At 40.6% G+C, this 21,899-nt stretch overlaps 1 protein-coding gene across 1 annotated transcript in view; it reads right to left on the bottom strand.

Annotated features, from left to right (window-relative positions):
- st6galnac3 (ST6 (alpha-N-acetyl-neuraminyl-2,3-beta-galactosyl-1,3)-N-acetylgalactosaminide alpha-2,6-sialyltransferase 3) overlaps positions 1–21,899 on the bottom strand; it is a 76,136-nt gene that overhangs the window by 48,020 nt on the left and 6,217 nt on the right. The window contains exon 2 of the mRNA XM_031294427.2: positions 4,532–4,726. Within this exon, the coding sequence (XP_031150287.1) occupies positions 4,532–4,726 (195 nt within the window). The remainder of the gene's footprint in view (positions 1–4,531; positions 4,727–21,899) is intronic.

Raw genomic sequence — 21,899 nt, 5'->3', positions numbered from 1 at the left:
TATTACATTAATGTGCCAAGTCCCAGTGTAAGATACCTCCATGGCACTTAAAAATTCATTGACTGGCTAAAGCTGTCTGCCAAATGATCCTCTCGGGGTACAAATGACAAATAATATATATATATATATATGTATGTATGTATGTATGTATGTATGTATGTACCCCGAGAGGATCATCATAGAAAGATCACATAGACTATAAAAATAGTGGACGAACCATCTGTGACATCACACATTGTTTTGTGGACTGCCATTTTGAAGCCTCAAGCTTGGCAATACGGGCGTCACCATCTTGATTTTTTGCAATCGGATGTGACGATTTTTGAAGAGAGGGCAGAGCTGGGATGATGCGGCCAAACCAGTGTTGTTTATGGTTGCAATGGCGCTAAAGGGGGAAAGTTTCAGTTTTTTAACTGAAGGGAGTCATCCAGTGGAGATTTACCGGCAGGTAAACGCGGCCCTCCGGGTACTGCCACCATTCATCTGGTTGGCATAACACTGAACAAGACATTTTTAGGCGACCAAATGTTCCAATTAACTTTGATAAAGTGAAAACACACAGTGAAAGGGTCAAAGTTTAAGATGAAAACATGGACCCCCAACACCAGTACCAAAACAAGTTACACAGCTATTTTAATGTAGACAATTCTATGGATACGCATTACTAAGCCTCTGTCCTAAATTGACAGGTCGGCGTGTGGGTTTTGTGCCTAAACCTAACCAAACTGCAACCATTTCACAACGTTAACGAAATGTTTCAAACCTAGGTAAGAAAGTCTAGGTATGAGGACAGAAAACGCTCCTGTGGATTGTATTTCATGCCACCGCTAGGGCCTCTAATTTACAAAATGCCCTATGGGTCGTATTAGAGGGTAGGTAAGAACAACCTATATGGTTAGGGATGTAACGATTACCGGTGTAACGGTAAACCATGGTAAAAATGTTGATGATAACAATTACCGTTTTCATTTAAAATATCATTATTATCACGGTGGATTACCACCGTGTGGAAACCGCACGTTCCCAGCTTCATCCGAGTCTCCTGAAGTTGCCGCGCAGGCGCACTGCGTAGCCTACAGTGCGTTTCTTGAAGTTGGAATAATGGCGTGAGGAGGAGATGACAGCGCTCAGGACATTTATCAGCCTTGTAAAAAAGGCCATAGTAACACTTGCTCTCTCTCCTGAGATGATTGACCAATCAGTGACGAGAGTCATCGCTTTGATCTCCAGCCAATCACTCGCGCTCAGACAGGAGAAGGGGACAGAACAGCTGTAAACAGACTTTTTTCTTTATCATTCCTTTCCCGTTTTCGGACTTGTTGAAGTCATGTGTGTAGCCCAGAACGTAAGTTAAAACTATTCTGTAGCTTGCTAAACTGTCATGGGTTTTACTGCCTCATTATCTGTATAAACGTTTAAGCTACGTTTATTCATATTTCAATAAGTGTACATGTTGGAGTTGTAAATAAATCTTCCTGGATCTTAAAGTCAGACATCTCTGGTTCAAGTTCTTACCAGACACAGCGGGCCGGTGTTTCAGTAGCCAGTTTTCAATAGTTTTTACAAGCCTATTGCCTATATTTTCATAATATAATAAACACTGTTATACTTTCTGAAACTATTTCAGCTTCTGTAGGGCTATCAATGCTTTCTGAACATATTGAACACACTTTTAAAAATACCGTGATAATACAGAAAACCGTGATAACTTTTGTCATTCTAACCGCAAGGTTAAATTTTCATACCGTTACATCCCTATATATGGTTATATGGTTTGGAGGACTTGTTGAGTAAGATTTGGAATGCAGGACTTGTATTTGTGACACAGTATTTCTGCACTGCAGTATTGTTACTTTCGTTAAGTAAAAGATCCAAGCAGTTCTTCCACTACTGCTAATAAGGTAAAATACAGTTTTTGGGCCCTATCTTGCACCCAGTGCAATTGACATTGTATACCAACGCATGTATCATTCCTATTTTGCACCCGACGCACAGCGGACTTTTCCCTCCACAGACTCACGTCGGTAAATTAGGGAATGAACTTGCGCTCCCGAGGGTGGTTCAGCATAAAGAGGAGGCGTGTTTTCCCGGCGCAAAGCCCTAGTGCTATTTTGCAGTTTCAGAAAACAATTCCGCCACAGACCAGGAAAAACCTAGTCTAAAGTCAGTGGCGTGTTATTCAGATGCTATTTTAAGAGTGCATGCTTGGCCGTAATGTAGAGTGTGCACACTGCGCGTACACTTTGCTTCTCTCATCTCATGGACCCAGCAGTTCCCATTTTGTCAAAAAGAAAAATCAATAGCAAACGTCGGTCTCCTCGGCTGTGAACCGCACCTGGCGTGCGCCCATGGATGTATTAAGAGCGTGCGCCTAGCAAATCCGCCATTATAATAGCAATCCGCCATGGAACAAGTGCGCCTGCTTTTAAAGGGAATGTGAGATAACGCTCTGATTGGTTTATTGCACGTTATGACCAAACCACACCTATGAGTAATGTAGCTACTTCAGACCAACCCATTTTAGATTTGTGTCGGGCGCAAGAGTCATTTATCCCGCCGGTATAATAGCAACAGCACCGAGATCCACCCACAAAGCTACTTGCGTTTGGTGTTTGATACTTGCATTTCAGATCATTAAAATAGGGCCCTATGTCTGAAACGCCATCTCAGAAAACAAATGAGAGAAAAAGTAAAGAATTACTGCTGATTCGGCTTAGTTTTTAGGTCGGCCTGTCCACCAATACTGCATCATCTAGCTATGTCATCAGTTCAACATTCTAATTTGTTCAACACTTTGGTTTATGACCAAATATCTGGAAAACTTTTGACATTCCCATCAGCCTCAGCTGTACTTTGTGTTTAGTGCTAATTAACAAATTATGATTATGATAACATGCTACACTAAGATGGTGAACATGGTTAAACATTACCTGCTAAACATCAGCATGTTAGTATTGCCATTGTGAGAATGATGTTTCTGATGAACCAGAAATATTCTCATTAAAAAGATCCACAAAGAAATCCAAAATTAGAAGCACTTTCCCTCCACAGTGCCCATTGTGTACTTTTAAAGGGGTCTGAATTTAAAAAATGCAGGTCTAAATGAAAATATTGAGTTTCTGTCTCCATCTGTGATAGATTCAGGGGCATGCATGTAAAGTGCCACAAGACAAATGTTTTCTATTTCTCCTAAAAAGCAGAGCGGGAACAATTTATCACACCTGGAGGCAGACTCAATCAAATAAGGAAAATAATCCAGACCATTCCCATGCTACCAGGTTATGCATTATACATGCTTGCAAGAGGTTTATAACACCTCAAATGACACCTCACTGTGGATCATGTAAGATGGCCTAAGTGTCCGGGCAAAATATTACTGCTTCTTAAGGTGTTGCCGTGTGCTTAACAGCGGCTGACAGCTCACGACACCCGGCACAAGACTATCACCTTGACCAGACCTCCACTATTCTGTCCATTCTTTGTCAGAAATGTCGGAGAGTGCAGAACACTTTTGACACTCATGTTCAGGCCAATCGCTGCCCCTTCTGATACGCTATAAAGTACTCCCTGGTGGGGGAATTTGAGCCAAATAGAGGCCTAATTCTGCAGAAGCTGCCAGTCTTGCCTATGATTTGCATAAATCTCCATGGGGAGAGGGCAGTGATTTAAGAAGGGTTGTCTGGAGGCAGAAGGAGGTGCAAACGTAGTGATTGGTGTAAGATGTGATTGCCTCTGGGCCAATGTTGTGCGGATGAAGCTCTCCTGAGGCAGAGGGTGACGCTCTACATTAATCTACCAATATCAGCCTGCTGAATATAAGGCATCCACTACTCATTAAGGACCAACGCATCCCTCACAACTCCCAATCGAGATGAATTGCAACCCAAACGGAAAGCACAAACCTCATTCCTTGTCAGAAGCAAACATCGCATGCATCTCTGCAAGGAAAAATATACGATTTTCCTGCATGACTACCCAATATCCAGCATATTAGCACACTTTCCGTTTTTCGCCGGCTGCCTCACCAAACAACAAACACACAGCTTGGTTTTTACATTTTGATGTGGTGGGAATTAAAATGCTTTGATATTTCAATTTCCGTAAATGGTGCGGGGAATATACAACACAGAGCTGTTTGAAGACAGAAGAATAGAATCACGGACAAGAGTGTTTGGAATTACAAAAAAATAATGGACACAAAACACAAGACATCAAAACAGATGACAACCAATCAATCAATCAATTAGTGTAGCTAAATGAAAATGTAATATCCATAATTTGCCATAAACTACAATCTGAAGTAACCTGGGTCAATGTATATTTTGCAATATGAATTCACTTAAACAACGTAAACCTGCATTCATTCATGCTAAATGTTTCACTATGTTCTGCTGTTAAGTGCTATAACCGACACTATTAGCATAAGCAGCAAGAAAGGTACCAAGATGCTAACCATTAATAAATGAAGTAGCTGTTTCTCATTGTGCCTGCTGGTCAGTGATTATGTTCTTTATCTATTTGTGTCCCTCACCTCTTGTTTGGGAATGCTAACATAGCCTGGGTGAGGCTTGAAGGCCTTATAGGGCTGCTTGGAGAACATCTGGTGGCTGCTGATCGTCTGACCGAACACTGGCTGCAGGAGGAAGTAGGGCTTCTCAGCGTAGTATACCACGACCACAAAGAGCGACACCGCCACGACCAGACTGGTGGCAATCAACGACTTCCTCTGTGGAGAGAGAGAGAGAGAGAGAGAGCACTTATAACAAGTCGGAAAAATGCAGCAATATAATGTTTCAATATCATTTACTGTATGATTGCTGGTGCAGATCCCTTACACGTGATGCTGCATTATCATAACCTTAAAGCTGAAGAATATTCACGATAGAGAGTAAGCTTTATTTATTTTTTTATATTTGGGCGATTCAGCCCAAATGTCACATCGGTAACCTACAGTGAATTGCGTGAAATTAGTTATTTCTATTTGTTTGCCTGAACTATTTCGGTTCTCTGTTTGGCTAAGGTGTCTATCATCCCAAAACACAGCAAACCAGCAGCCAAATGGCAACATTTAATTGTTTAGTTTTAGCCGTGCAAATGCACATGAAGTGGCCAAATGTCTCACCTTCGCAACAAAAAGCACTTTGACTAACATGTGCTACAAAATTAAGGTGCGACAAAGAGCATCCTTCTCTCTAAAATCTCTTACAGATAAATAAAGATTCATTAAAGTGCATCGTACTGGAATCACTTTGATGTTGTCTGACCAGAAAAAACAAAGATAAGTAAAAGACGTTTCTGAAGTAGTGAGGTAGCTGAATAACATACAGTAAAAAGGAAGAAATAATTACATTCAATCATTGTTTTCGATTCAACATAGATGACTCACAGTAACCTCTTCCCCTTACTTCAGATGGATTGAGTATTACAATGTCTTTCTAAAGTACTAATTAATCTTCTTAGATAGTCAATTTGCAGAGATTAAGACTTAATATTTACTCATTAACACACTTAATTCCCACTTTTCACTCTTATAAGACTGACCCATCAAAAGCCGAGCTTGTGCAAAATTGTCGTTACTTTTTGTGATCTTTAGTCCAGACTGAAATATCTCAGCAACTATCGGATGGATTGCCCTGAAATTGTGTAGACATTAATGTTCCCCAGAGGATAAATCCCAGTGACTTTGGTGTTCCTCTGACTTTTCATCTACTGCCACAAGCAGGTTGACGTTTGTGATTCAGAGTGAAACATATTGACAACTAAAGGATTGATTAGAATGAAGTTCGTCACAAATATTCAAGGTCCCAAGAAGATAAATTCAACTGACTTTGGGGATCTTCTGATCAAGATTTTTACTTATTCAGTGAAATATCTCAACAAATACTTGATAGATTGGCTCAAATGATACAGAAATGCATGGTTCCCAGCTGATGTATTCTTATGACTTTGACCATTTTTCTTAATTTAGCGCCATTATTAGGTCAAACTTTTTAACTGATTCAAAGATTTGGTTTATGACCAAATACCTGCAAAGCTAATGACATTCCCATCAGCCTCAGCTGTACTTAATTGTTAGCATGCTAACAGATGGTGAACATGGATAGATTATACCTGCTGAATATCAGCATGTTAGCATCGACACTGTGAGCTTGTTACCATGCTGAGTATTCAGCTCAAAGTACAGCATCACAGAGCAACTAGCATGGCAATAGACTCTTAGTCTTGTTTTATCAAAGTCAGAAAATTAGGGATCTCATCCACTGTGCACAAATATTGTACTCTACTTCAGCATTTCTAACAAGAAAGTAACAGACGAGGCGTAATTTTTCATACATGGCAAAACAGCAACAGGATGGTCTGGTAGTAAGAGGTATTATGGCTTGGCAGAAAGAGCTGAGAGTGATGAATAATGTATAAAAGATGGAGGACGAGGAAAGGTCTCACAGAGGAGAAGCTATTGGCAGGGCAGAGCTGGAAAGCTCAATGCACAGAAGAGAGAAAGAATCCGACAGAGACGGAGATGAAAAAAATCTGTGGTGTGCTACGACATCTCGCAGCCTGAGGTGATGATACATTTCGGCACAATCGGAGACGTTTTTTATTTATTTTTCCCCCCAGGAAACTTCGATAACGTGCTGCTAATCTAACAGACAACACCGGTGGGAAACTCCAGATTTTTAGGAAGGTGGTGTTTCGCAGATTCTTTGAAGTTATCTGATAGTGAGAAGATTGGATATGGCACGCTGTAATGGTGAAGCCCCCACAGCCAAAGTGCCTGCACCACCACACGCTCTGATCTGCAACATCAAACGTCCCACGGGAGGCGCAGGAGGCTTCGCTTCTCAGAGACGAGATCAAACATGTGGGGGGGGGGGGGGACTTTTGCAGCCCTGACAATCAAGGACTATCCCATTTTATCGATTGCATGTATGTTACATCACGCTATCATTCCATGGCATTACTGCCCATCTTTCATCAAAAACTGAGGAGTTTCACCTTTGATCTTGAACACAGCACAGGAGGACAAATATGAAATGCTCAAGTATTTTACTAAATACTTGACATCACTTTCCTGAAAGGACAGTCAGTCTGTTCTCTGTCATCCCATTTTCTGAAAATGTGCTGTAATAGCTAGTCATCAGGAGTCCATTATGGAGCATGAAACCAATCCCTTATTAAGCAAGAGGGTTCTTCGGGAGGGAAAAAAAGAAACAACTCTCAGCTCAGTCTGCAGCGCTGCAACATCAATCTGTTTTCAAGAGGACAGAAAATTTCCTTTGTCTCCTTCAACCTCAATCTGGCCACAAATCACAGGGGAAATTATGTGTCAATCTCTGGAGGCGATTGGGCGACTCGGCGGGGGCGTAGCGGGGTGATGAACCTTTACTAGCTTGAGTGCAAGACTCACAACTCCTATCCTCGTTTGTTTATTCATCAGGGCAATCACGAGTCGGCCTGTTGAGCTGTTTGACAGAGAAGTTGAAAGGCTTGACGTTGAGGGGACCATTAATACATGGAGTGAGGCAGCAGAGCGGCTATAAAGTTTCAGCCTCAGAGCTTTCGGTCAATGTTAAAATAGTCTTGCTTTACAAGACCCTCCTCCAAAGCACACTGAAGGAGAGTCTGGCTACTCCACATAGCAATCGGGGATGGGAAGAAAGGGTGCTCTGGTTTATTGGCATTTCTTTAAACCAATCAGAATCGTCATGGGCGGTGCTAAGCTCCGCACAAATAGCCTTGCGAGAGAAAACTCAGATTGGACAGATGCAGACATGCAGAGATCTGAGGAGCTGTCAACAATAGTCCTCATAAAGCCACCAAATTTAAAATTCCAACACAAAGAAAGGAAGGAAATGGAAAAGACAGGCATCCAGCGGAATTTCCTGCAACACTGGAGTAATCCCAGAAGTGGAACGCGAAGGATATAGACTAATGTTAAAACATTTTGCTTGAGGAATATGACTCCATATGTGGCTACAACAACCTTGTTTGCGACCATAAAATCAGACAATGATAGCCATTAACTGCAGTGCCACTTATTCTTGTAGCACGTTGATGTTTCATTCAACCCACCCCCACCGAAAGCTTTGAGGGGGCTATTTTTAAAGGTGCTAAAACCTACCCAGGAGGTATTGATCTCAATTCGCAGACAGACTGAGTGGGATCATTGGGACCCGGGACACGAGAGAGCCATAATCTTTCACCAGTCTCTCCTGCAGTGAGCCTGTGTGACCAGATTACCTATAGGAGGAAAAACTGGCAGAAAGGTATTGATGGCCACCTTGTAATTGAAGCATCAGTTGTGCAGAAATTGAGAAATAGCAAGCGGTGGAATGTAACTTAATACATTTACTTATGTACTGCATTTAAACCTTAAAGAACTGATTTTTTTGGCCACATAGGCAGCGGAAACAAGTTGTCAACATTGACATATCACCTTTTAAGTTGATGTGGTGAACCTATTAGCAAACAGTTGCTTATTTACACATCCAGCAGTTATGGAGCAACATTCATGATTCATTTGGGGTCGTATTTGTGACCACATGATGAATGTAAGTTCAATATTCACTCTCAGCTCTACTTTTTGGTCTCTACCAACTCCTAAAAAATATATATTTCTCTTTAGCTGCTAAATGCTGCACTATGTTCACCTGTTGATAACTTTGTCCGTCTGCTGTTTGGTGCTGAGCAGTTAGTGTACTGTGGGTTTAAAAGAGCTTTTTCTCTGAAAACAGCAGCTGGAAACGACACTAAAACAGTAAAGTTGTGGACCAGAATAGCTAACCAATGAGCTGAAACTAACTATAAAGCTCTGTAAAGCCGAGGGGAGCTGCAGATTCATGTGATAATTCTCTGTAAGTTTATTACTACGAGCGACCCCTTTCACATTGTTTTCATTACATTACATTACATTGCATGTCATTTAGCTGACGCTTTTGTCCAAGGTTCTATGTTCCATAGGAAGTCATCCACGCCATTCACATTGTTAATGTAAAAATATAGCCTGACATCAGCAGACCAAATTGCAAATAAAAAACGTTAGTCTGGAACCTCTTAGTTAATCTTCAATTTCCAAGGGGCGTTATCAATGGCCATAGACCAAAATGCCTTTGGACATGATTGGATAGACCTACAACTGATCGCAGTAAAGAAACATGATGTTGCCCTGAGGAACGGACAAATGTAAACGGTCTACAGTGATGAGCTGGGACGGTGTAGCATCAATGTGTCTGTGAACCAGTGTTGCCCTTTTTGCCATCAGAATTTGAAAATAGTACTTCAATAGAAGTTCTACATCAGCTGCAGCCATTATGGTTGTTTTTGAAAATGTCTCAACAGCGCTCCTCTTTACTAAGCTAGGTTTAAGCCCGCCGCAGAGTCTGTGGCGCGAGGGTGCACGATCGAAAAATTACATCATCCGGTATTTTGTGTAAAGCGTGAAGGCTCCACAAGTTGTCATTGTGTGAAACCCGAGCTTGTGTAGCGGAGTTAATGATTTCACTTGCCATCACTGTCACTGTGTATTCTTTTCAATATACATTTATGATTTATTATCAATTAGTTTATTTTTATACTGTTAACTGTCTCGTTTTATGCTGCTTTTTATCTTGTTTTAAATTAGTTTATTTTCCGGAGATTTATTGTAGAAGTAAAAGTGGTTGCCATGGAGACCTGGTTGTGTGTATCAGGCATGGATGTATTGGCCTGTGCTGTGTAAACGGCTGGTTGGAGCCAAAGAGAAAAAGAGTACATGTTTCATCAATATACACAAAGCACGAGAGTACACAACCGCTACATTTGCAGATTTGTCTGGTTCCCAGGCTCATAAAAATATCCATTATAGCTGCTTTAAAGGCAGGGTTGATCATGTTGAAAAGCTAGCAAGATTTTAAAGTAGCATCTCCTTGGGGCTCTGTCTAACCCCTCCCCCTGCACTCTTGGCTCCCACCCACACACAGACGTGCACGAGCATCGCTGTGTCGCAGCTTCAGAGCAGAGCGAAGAAAGAACCGCAATTTTACTTTATGTCTCATTCACGGGTAAGCAAACATTATCCTACAGAATGTTTAAAACAAACATGACTACTGTTAACAATGTAGCGACAACGTGCATTGAGCTCATGCTCTGAAATTCCACCAACTGCGGAACGGCTGCGTATCTGCTCCGCTGCATGTCTGCACCGTGCTCCGCCGTCCTTCAATACCCACCAGGTCCAGATTTGTTGCGGTACGGCTGCGGCCATGACTGACAGCTGTAGTCACAAGGACCCACGAGATCTCGCGAATTCATGTAGAATAGAACCCCAAAACCAACAACAGTTTGTTTCCATCCAGAGGAGTAGAGGGGAAACAACTCTGTGCTGTGTTTTCAAGGTGTAGTGCAGGGAAATATGATTACACCGTGAGCATGGTGTATTTTATTTTGAAAATAGAGTCGGAACGCAGCCGTTCTGCAGTCAGTGGAAATACACACATTGACTTTACGGAAACCTATTGACTCCGCCGCCGTTCCGGAGCAGATCCGCAGGGAAAGGAGGCATTTCGTTGGTTCCTTCCAAGCGGACGGCGAGGCAGTGACTGGTGGGCGTTTTTACAGGATTACAGCAGCTACAGCGGACAGATCTTTTTCGATCCAAGGTTTTTCAGAGCCCATACGTTATTTATTGCTGTTGTGGTATAAAGACCATTTCAAACAATATATATAAAAAATGTATATTGGAAATAGTTACCAACCCTGCCTTAAAGTAATATTTTCAAAGCAGGATATTTTTTTTACAGGGTGGTTATTTTTACTAAGTAAACTACTTCCTCCACCACTGGCAATAACATGTTCAGTATGAGCATGTGACTGCTCAGTGTTTGGTATCTACAGGCGTAAATAAATATGTAAACATTACTTTCTGTATCAATCACTACAGCATTCCCCTATGTAAACCGAACAGGCAAGTGCCCCATCGACTTGTGTGACGAATGAAAACTCGAAGCACATTAGCGGTTTATTTCCCTATGCATATTGTGCAATCCAAATTTCACCTCCATCAGGCTCTATCTGGGCATGAAGAGAATACAATTTCCCACAAAGACTAACTCTCCTGCTCAGTAAACAACAGGACCACACTGTAGTTCAATCCAAAAAGCTAATCGCGATGGGCATTGGAATAATGAGAGGCTCAACCTGAATAAAATGGCTCATAAAAAAAACATATCTGGAAGCTATTTTCAAGTGTCTCCTGGGCAATGGGGAAAAAAAACGAAAATTACATTTGCAATGCAAAAACGCTAGCTCCCTGGCACCTGATTCTTGCTACCACGGTCCAGCGAGCAGTTAAAATCCAATTTCAATTAAGGTGTTTGAGAAAATATTTACGAGAGTCTTTCTCTCACTCTTCCTCCTCCCCTCTTTTTAAAGCCTTAGTGCTGTTCTGGGGAATAAGACAGGAGCGTAAACAAAGAGCCACTCTTTGAGATTGAGAGTTGGAGGTCCAGACACATTATTAAATTCTTGTCATATTCCCAGCAAAGGTCTCGCTTCAAAAGTCATCCAAGTACGAGATAACAAACTATTATTTTCCCATATAGGAGAAGGTCGACTCTTTGCTGCTGGTAACACGGTCATGCACAAATTTCCCTCTAAATTTCACCCACAGGAGCTCTGACAGTCACAGGAAATGTGCAAAATAATTACTACAATTTGTAGATGTTATTGCATATATATTAGGTTTATGACTATATATGATTCATTTAATGCATGAGCTATATACCCAGATGTATGAATTAATTAATTCATGAGCTATTTACCCAAGTCTTTTGGGTTTTTACTCATTACAGTGGCACATTTTTGTTTAGTTCAGTTACAAGTACAGAGTAGAGTTATATACTGCAAATTGTAGGATTATTATCATGTGGTTGGTCGAGATTTAGCTGATTTTATCCACTGTATAAAGTGTTGGGCTGTTAAATCTGCATTTCTCTCAATTATTGTCCTAGAAACCTTATTTTTCAACCTGTGTTTAATTAAAGCCAACTTGTTCCAAATGTATCTGGAAACATCAAAATGACTAGATAAGAGTGGTATTTTTGTTTCACTGACCATGCATCAAGTTTAGAAGCACATCATATGTTTTTCATGAAAAATAAATCTGTGAAATATGCAAAAAATAACACAGCGGAGAAATGTAGTGGAGTAAAAAGTACAATATTTCCCTCTGAAATGTAGTGGAGTAAAAGTATAAAGTGCCATAAAATGAAAATACTTAAAATTCAAATCTGTAGTTAAGTACATTAAGGTACTTAATGGTAGTAAATGTTACATTCCACCACTCTGTTTCTTCTTTCATCATTTCACTGCATCAATGAACTGAAGTAAAGTTGAACTAATGCAAAGGAAAAGAAGGACAGTCGTATGAATGAATGAGCTGCAGCTAAGTTCATCGCTCATCTGGGAGGTTTGCAGCCTGCTGCTGGTCCCTGCAGAGCCCAGCAGAGGGGGCAGTCCCCTCACACAGCTAGCATGTGGCTCCCAGATGGGACCCGAGGAGCTCCGGCTGCAGCCTTACATCTTAAAAAAGGATCTGTGGAGCTCATCTAACAAATGCTCTGCTCTGGAGAAACATTCACTTCCTTTTATTTTGCTACAGTGCATTAATCAGCAAGATTCCAGCAGCAGGAGATTTATTTATTAGCTGTTTCCAACAAGCCAGAGCAGTCACATGCAAAGACTGAAATGAGTTTACTCTACAAATACAAACAATCCATCAGAGTGTTTGTCAGTAGTCTGGTTAGCCAACATATTTCTCATAATCCATCACCAAAAATCACTTTTTGTTGTAAGTTGTTCAATTTACATGTTGGAAGATCCAATTGTTGCACAACATCATTTATTGATGACAGAAGAAACTCTTAAATTGAAATGAGAACAAACCAGAATTCCCGCACACTGATGTTTATTTAGTATTTAGTAACAAATATTTGGTGACCACAAGTGGTGGACAATGTGTGACACTTCTGTTTCCTTCCATTTAAATACCAGTCGTTAGTGAACTGCACATAACACTCAAGAAGGTGTAACGTTTTATATTGTGGGATAAATGAGTTGATTGATTGATTGATTGATTGATTGGTTGGTCGCTTGGCAGAAAATGAATCAACAATTTGTTGAATCAGAAGGAAAATTTCCAATCCTTCTGTGGTTTTAGCTTCTCAAGTGTGAGAATTTGTTGATCTTCTAACATTACAAATTGAATATCTTTGGGTTGGGAGTAGAAGTATAGTAGCAGAAAATGGAAATACTTAAGTAAAGTACTTTCAAACTAAAATATAAGTAAAAGTAATAATCTCAAAGATTTTCATTTAAATAACATGTCTGTTAAGTCACTATCTTTCGCTGAATGAGGTAACACAATGGTGATTGAGCCTATGGCCCGCTGATAAAAGCCCTTGCATTTGCAGTATTACATACTAGGTGTCTGTGGTGACATTCCCAGGAAAAATCACTAGCGGCGCACAGTTAGTGACGGTTTTTCCATCACCTAGCAGTGGTTGGTCCGCCAGAGAGGGTAGGCGGAGCTAACGCAATAGTCTCGCTCTTTAACTGCCGACTGACAGACGTCACACAGGCGATACTGTTCGGATCTCTGGGAAGTGAGGTCTAAAAACACACCTGCAATTACCGCTTATTGCCAAAGATGAACGGAAAAGAAAAAAAAGAAACAGAGACCTTCAAGATTGTAACTTTTAGTACAGTACTAGTGTAAACGTAACTTAGTAACTCTCCACCGCTGGGAGTAGGACATTCTTCTCTGTTGCAGTTCCTTATTTAAATCATTGCTTAGTGCTGTGCAGATGTTTCGTTCTTCCAGTACAATAACAAAACATCCTGATGCTGCTGCCCTTGGTGCATGCTACTTCCGTTGCATCACCCTTATCAGTGGTGAAAATCCTTCAATCCAGGTCAAATAAACACTAATCTGTTCTGTTGGCATGATACTGCATCATTATAGTCCAGAGCATCACAGAGAATCTTAATCCGGCCCAAAAAAGAACCTGTTTGCTTTTATGTTGATGAGACTCTGCAGAGGGCAACAATAAGGAGGAAAACACCCTTTTTATCACAGCTACAAACATCAATACTGCAAATCACTGTCTTAATCAGTAGATATGTGTGTGTGTGTGTGTGTGTGTGTGTGTGTGTGTGTGTGTGTGTGTGTGTGTGTGTGTGCGCGTGTGTGTGTGTGTGTGTGTGTGTGTGTGTGTGTGTGTGTGTGTGTGTGTGTGTGTGCGTGCGTGTGAGTGCGTGTATCTTCACACGTGTACTTGTATGCGTGACTGGAAAGCAGTCAAAACCCATTTGACTAATGCATATCTGATATCAACTGGAACATAATCCCCACAAGTATAAAGGATTAAACACTCTACAATATTCACTTCCCCTTCTGGATCCAGAAAACTTTTGGGATGAGGGGGAAAAAAACACCACCATATGTTCACAGAAACAGTTTGGAGAAGCTCTATGCTCTGCTGCGTAGGCTGCTGCTCGCTCACTTGAGAAAGTGAAGAATTTGTGAAAGTGAAGGAAAAAAAATCTGTTCTTTGAGAAGCCGAGAAGCTGCATATCTGTGTGAGCAGAATGAGTCTACCTGTCAGAAACAAAGCATATTGAGACTTTATGTTCGACTGTGAGTTATTCTGCTGTAAAAAAGACTTTCCGCTGTGTGGAGAGATTTACATCACTGTCGATTTCTTCCTCACAGCCCTTAAAACTACTGGTTCTCCCTGGATGGGGTTCTTTGTTTCATTTGGTAATAAGTCTCAGGTTGATAACGTACATGTAATCCACAAAACACAGCAGCAGTCATCAGTGCAAATATTTTTTTAACCACAAATGCCAAACATTTGTTGGTTCCAGCTCATTTCTCAAATGTGAGGATTTGCACTGTTGGTCGGACAAAACATTTGAAGGTGTCACCTTGGCTCTGGGAAATTATAAAACTTGTTTTATATTAATATAAATTATATAAATTTTAAGGCAATATCACACTTTCCTAGTCTGAGGATAGACGGTGCCGTATATTGTATACAGCCCTCTGATTATGGGGCAATATGACTTGACTAGAAATGGTCAAATTATAAATGTCACAATATCAGCTGCTCAGCAGCAGCTGCTGGGTGACAATATTTTAAACTGTACAAAGTCGACAGGTTTCATCTGAGCAGAAGAGATTGTAAACTTTGAACACAGTGTTTGTAACAATGTAAAAGCTAATTTACATTTAAATGTGTCTTTGTTTAGTTTGACTTTGCACAGAACCTGTGGTCTTTTTATTGTTTATTACTATTGTAATGTGTGATTGTAACCGTTTTCAAATTTTTACGTCACTTTTTTTCCAATAAAGTTTATTTTTTAATTCTTGTTGAGATGCTTTATGTATGGTTGTTAACTTGGTTAAAGTATTAAACTGTAAATCAAACGATAAAAAAACTGGAGGCCATCTTGAGCCAATCGGGCCAGGGGCGTATATAGTGATAGGGCCAATGGCCCTACTTTCTACCCCCCTACTTCCGCCGCCCTTGCTCTGACCACACCCATCTTTGAACTCTGCCTTCATTTTGGACTCAACTACACATCTGTAAAGTTTAGTTTCAAAATCTGGCTGCAGACAGACAAAAATATAAATACCTGGCAAGGTACTCAAATCCGCCTCTTGGTAGCTCCCGCTACAGTATGTCGCCAGGACCACATTTTGCCATGATGACACACACACAGACTCACAAGGTGAAAACACGCCGTCGTGGCTGGTAATAAACAAACAGCGTGAAGACAGGGACAGCCTGGCTATAAAGACACAGTAGCTGCATGTCTCAGACCACCTGCTTTATGGGAAAATGGAGACAAAAATGTGGTTTAAAAAAAAAAAAAAGCATGTTCCCTCTTCTATAATATCTATAACTTCTATTGTCGAGGGTTATATTTAGAGAGAACGTTGAGCCAGAATGTCTTGAGGCATTCAGCCAATCACAGAAAATGACTTCTGCCACTCATTTATGACTAGAGCCATTTAGCTTGATCCTGCTGTAATATCTGAGTTTCTCTCTCTTTAAGTAGCTGGCTCTTTTGGTCACAGATGGCCAACGGGCAGAGGAGACCGCACTGCCAGCCAAGGACAAAGATACCGAATAGTAATGAATCTGCTGCTTGCCATCTACCACAACCTGACTGCAGACACTCAATTGGCAAGAGAACCTTTTGTGCAAAAATAAAATGTAATAGAGAGAAGATGCTGCACACACAATTTTGATTTGAGTACTTTACAGCAGAATAGCAATTATTCCCCCTGTTTCTTTGTGTTTGAAGGGCGAAGGCAGGGTGAGGTGGGGATGTGCCTGTTGAGAAAAACATCGACCAGAGAAAATCCATTTCAATTTGCCAAATGCCAGCACAGGATTACTGACATTTAGCAACTGATATTTCCCCTGAAAGTCAATGGTATCCCTCCATAATTCCATAATAAAGCCTCATCCTCTTGGTAGTGATTACACACAGCATGACTGCTCACACAGAGAAATTTGAGTATGTATTTATATATCACCAACGCAAACTACACAGACATCTGACAATCGGAAAGGATTAGACAGACAGATGCAGTACATCATCTGCAGGACAAAGGGATCAAACAGCGTCGCCAATTTTTTTTCTCCACTTGACTAAACAGATGTCCAGCCTCTCGAGACTTTCCTAAAGGTGTCATTTGTTAAAGAAATGTGTCCGGCTAAGAAACTTGTCCTCAAGGCTGCCGGAGACAGAAAGCAGCAATGTTCGCTGAATTTTCAAGTGGCTCAGTGATAAAAAGGAATTTGTCCTGTTTGGTGCTCAGCCCTCAGAGGGATGATGACTGAGATACCTTGAGATTACAAATGCATTGTTCAAACTGGTGAAGGTTACTTGCATCTTCTTCAACTACTTGTTAGTTGAGAGATGTTTTTACAACAAAACACCGCTCAGTCATTTAATGCAGCAGAAGAGGAAGAAGAAGCAGTAGAAGAAGAAAAAGAAACAATAATTCATCAATAATTCTCTCTTATGTGATAGCTAATTAAATATTTTGGGGTTTTGGCTGTTGGTTGGTAAAAAAAATAAAAATATTTGAAGACATCACTTTGGGCTTTCAAAAAATGTGATTGGTATTTTTTCTGTGTTTTCTGACATTTCATAGGCCAAGCAATTAATTGATCAATTGAAATGGTAATTAACAGATTATTTGCAGTACATAAAGTTGGAAGATTTGCAAGAGACAGATTTAAAAACCAGAAAGGTCAAAACCAAAGCAGCAAAGGCTGTGATATCCTCAATTTAAGTCCCTTTTTTGTCCCCTGATGCTGAGAGGGATGTTTTACAGTGTAAAACCCAGCTTGTCAGTGATCTCTGGTGGATAAAACTATGTATGGATACATTGTAAATTACCGCGACCCGAGTATGCCATTTCTCTACTGCAATTATTACTTGTATTACTTACTAGCTATATATACACCAATACAAACTATCTGCAAGTATCGGTCGATATATCGGCATACATAACTCCATGGCCCACGATCTCCAGGCTGAAATGACCCTGATGAAATCATCAGGGTTACTTTTTTTCACCCTCCAGATTCCAGAGCAAAAGAGCAGATTATTTAACCGTTTTCAGTCATACTCTTCATGTTGAGGCACCTATTTTGATCCTTAATTAATCAACATTTTCTGGTTCCAGCTTCTCAAATGTGAGAATTTTCTGCTTTTTGTGTCATATATAATAGTAAATTTAATTTTTGGAGGGTTTCTTTGGGTTTAAGACTAAGGGATTTCTTAACCATTTTTTAATGTTTCATAAACTAAACAATAAATGGGCTACTTAGTGAGATATTTTGCAGAGTTAAATCCACCTCTGTGTCATGGCAGTGTGGGCAGTGTGTGCAGATGAACAATGTTTGGCTTCCCTCTGTGGAGCCAGTGCATGGAGCTCCCCGCGAAGCATAGCAGCAGATCGCAGGCAGACCTCTGCTGCTCCAAGCCAGACAACGTTCATCTGCACACACTGTCCACACAGCCATGACACAGAGCTAGTTTAAAATTGGCAAATAATCCCTTTAAAAGAATAATCAGCAGACTGCAATTGGAAAATAATTGTTAGATACATCCTATCCTGGACTAATGATTCATGATGATTCCCAGTACATCAGCCTTCTCTAAATGTCTGTCAGGATTTGGTTACATGGCGATCAGCGCCAAGCATAAGACAGACGTGGAGGAATTTGCTCTTATTTTCCTGAGCCGCTGAAAAAATAGTATATGTTGGATCGGATAAAGGATGTGTTGCATTTAAGATTTATTTTTAAGTCTCACTCTGAAAATTCATGGAGTTTTTATTGAGAGAGAGAAAATCTGAAAAAACTGAATCCTCTTTGTTCAAAGCAGCAGATTTCTCAGAGATTTCTAACCACAGAAGCATTCAAACAATTTACCAGTGCAGCTTTTTGTTTTTCGTTAATCCTCTTTAGATTGTGCATGTTCTCCGAGAGCTCGGACAACAGCATTGTGAATTTTAAGTGAAGCAGCTGTTGCACACAATAAACAAACCAACCAGGTGAATTGAAACAGCTCCGCTATGTGGCACACGCAGGTGTTCATTCTGGAAAACAACAAGTTTGCATAGTCTATTCTGTCAAAGCCTTTGTGGTGCTGCTGCACTGTGTTGGCAAAACCCAGGGGTGGGAGAGAGTGGCATTCAATGTATGTGTGTGTGTGTGTGTGTGTGTGTGTGTGTGTGTGTGTGTGTGTGTGTGTGTGTGTGTGTGTGTGCGCGTGTGTGTGTGTGTGTGTGTGTGTGTGTGTGTGTATGTGTGTGTGGGATGGGGAGGCTGTAGCAGTGTCAGATCAAATCTGGTCAGACAAAACAACCACAAAACCAGCCGTGAAACCTCAAACACAACAATGTGACTAGACACACACAGCAGTGCAGATTCCTCACAAAACAACACCCCAGTGAGCAGATGCAACATTACCCAGAGTACACTGTGGCATTTTGAACCTCTGCCCATTTCCTTTTCTCCTAACAACCACGACAACAGGAAGTTCCAGGGCACAGGCGAGCATAAAAGCAGACAGGGGATTATATTTCATTAACAAAATTGACTGCACTTTATTTAATGCCCTCACTTAACCGCCAGGCTATATTAGTGTCTGTCAACCTCTTCAGTTCACGGAGGCAATCAGCCTCCTGATGCTGGTGCCCAGAGCACTGCCGGGTTTCCACTGAGGATAATAACAGTGGCATTGAAGCCTTTTATTAGCTGGCTTGGTCAAGAGCCTTCAGGAAGAAACCTACTGTATACTATGACCAGACATGGCTCCCACTGAGCACAACACTGACACTTCTATAAAAGAGAAAGAGACAGAGGAAAGAGAATCAAAGCCAGGATGTCTGTCAAAGATATCTGATGTTGTCTGCAAATTCTGCGATAGGATGAAAAAAAAATCCTAACATGTCAAGGCAATAATCAAGCTAAAAAAGACAGTCTGGAGAGAGCAGGCGTGGCACAGTTGGACAACACTAATGCAATTACAGGGATGTTCTGCTCACTCAGAGGCTCGGTTGAAGAGCAGAGTGCAGAAAGCTCAAGGCGAGCTGCACAAAATCAGCCATTATTCAGGGTAACGCGTGATCTTGCCACCTTGTGGGGTAAGACTTAGTTTGTGAGCAACAGGATTTCATAAATATTATATTGATGATATGATGATACTAAATTTATACCGCAAAGAAGGATTTTACTTGCCCTTTCCTACATGCAGCTTAAAGGTCAGGGTCACGTAAAAAACAAGCACCTGGATAATAAATAGGGTTCAGGCTTTTGCTTTAGGACACTTCAGCAAGGCAAATACTTAAACCACAATTTTCCTACTCTGACACCTCCCGCTGCCCCTATTGATTCTGTATGACTTCTTTTTGTGTCATTTGGATGGCACTTCTAAGCCACATCCAAGTCTACGGAGAGCATAACTCCTTATCAAACAGGGCCTCTACTGATTGGTCTCTTCTGGGGCTTTGGCTTGCCCCTGTGCCAATGGGCATTTAGGCCTTGCCAACAACATTTGCCAAATGTAATCCAGCAATAGTGCAACACGCTCAAATGAGTCCAACTGGCAGCGAGCTGTATGACTCTGTAACTACTTCTTGTTAGGAAATGAACACAAACAGAGGACATACATGCTCCTAAAAGTAGATAAAACTGTACAGAAATGTGTGATGAAGCGCTTGGAAATTACCCCAGTAAAGAAAAACACAGAATAGAAAAGTAGAGGAAACTGTGTACCAACATAAGTAAATCAACAGAAAATTAATCAACCGTTATTTTGATTAGGGCTGCAAATAACGATTATTTCCATTATCATTTTCTCAATTAATTATTTGGTCTACATTAGAAAGCTGTATAAAATACCCATTACAATTCACTAAAGCCCAATCAACAGTCCAAAGCTTATTGACAATTCATTGGTTCGGTCATTGTCAAGCAAAAATGACAAATATTCTCTGGTTTAAGCTTCTCTAATAGGTTGACTTGCTGCATATATGACACTAATTTAATATCTTTAGGTTTTGGACTGTTGGCTGGATAAAACAAGCAAATTGAAGACATTTCTTTTTTTTAACATTTCATACACTAAATGATTAATCAAGAGTATAATCACCATATTAATCAGTAGTTGCAGTCCTAGTCCATGCAGTAATCTACTGTAGTATCAACAACAAAATGTTGACACCAAATCACCAAAATGCACCATTTGGTCCCAAAGTTCACCTACTGTGTGCATGCTTTTCACCTAAACATTGGTCATGTGGAGGCATTTGGTCTGTTTTTACCTTTACTAAAGGTTGGAACTGCTCTTTTGAAAGTAGATTGTTGGACCTCCAAAGAAGTCAAAACATCCCCAATGGTGTAGGAAGATAATTTGGGAGAAGCTTGCAATGATTTATAAGATTCCGGACAACTACTGCTGGTATTAAAAAAATCTAATCTTTGTGATTAAAAAACTGTTTCTCAGGAAAGAAAAAAATAAATTAGAGACTCTAGCAATTAATCAAATATCAAAAAAGGAATAATGCGCACAACCAAAATACATCTACAGTATTGTTTTTTTCTACCCAAAACAACCTCTAAAGCCAATTTTGTAAGAATAACAGGTTGGAAGGGTTAGGGTTATCTCCCCCTAGGAGATAGGGCTGGCAATGCGAGAGTAATGAGGGCCAAGCTATATGGCCTTTTTAAACAAAAATACAGCTAAATGTTCTACTGCATTGATTGTTTCCACTTTCTCCTGATATCTGGAGAAACAAAGGCATATTAACAACAGCACTTTTTTATTTACCCCATGACTATTGGCCTCTTGTTTAAGTGTAATTAAAGCATAAAACTTCAACCTTGACAGGGTTCAACACTAACTTAAAATATGAATGCCATTTTTAGTCACCTTATAATTTGAGTAATTAAGATACTATGCAGTTATAGGTCAGGTTAATAATGAAAACGTGACATAAAAGAATCTTAAGTATTATCAATCAACGTGTCCACATTAAAGGTGCCGTAGGTAGGATTGTGAAGATCTAGGACTTAGCCAAAGAATTTGAACATCGACAACTTCTCAGTCCCTCCCCCCTTTCCGCTAAAGCCCAAAACGGTCTCCTAAGCCCCTCCCCCCATAATGGAGAATGAATGCGTGTGCATGAGCAGTGACTGACACGCAGTTAGACACCCCCACCCTGGACCTGATTGGTGCACCTGAACAGGGAGCTGTGGATTTTTGCAAATCGCACTACAGGCTGTAGGTGGTGCCAGAGGAGCCAGATTTTTTTACCTGCTTCATGTAGT

This window comes from Sander lucioperca, chromosome 9 (assembly GCF_008315115.2).
Source record: "Sander lucioperca isolate FBNREF2018 chromosome 9, SLUC_FBN_1.2, whole genome shotgun sequence".
NCBI lineage: Eukaryota > Metazoa > Chordata > Actinopteri > Perciformes > Percidae > Sander > Sander lucioperca.
The sequence above is the reverse complement of the archived record's forward strand: the minus strand, read 5'-3'. Positions and strand labels throughout refer to the sequence as shown.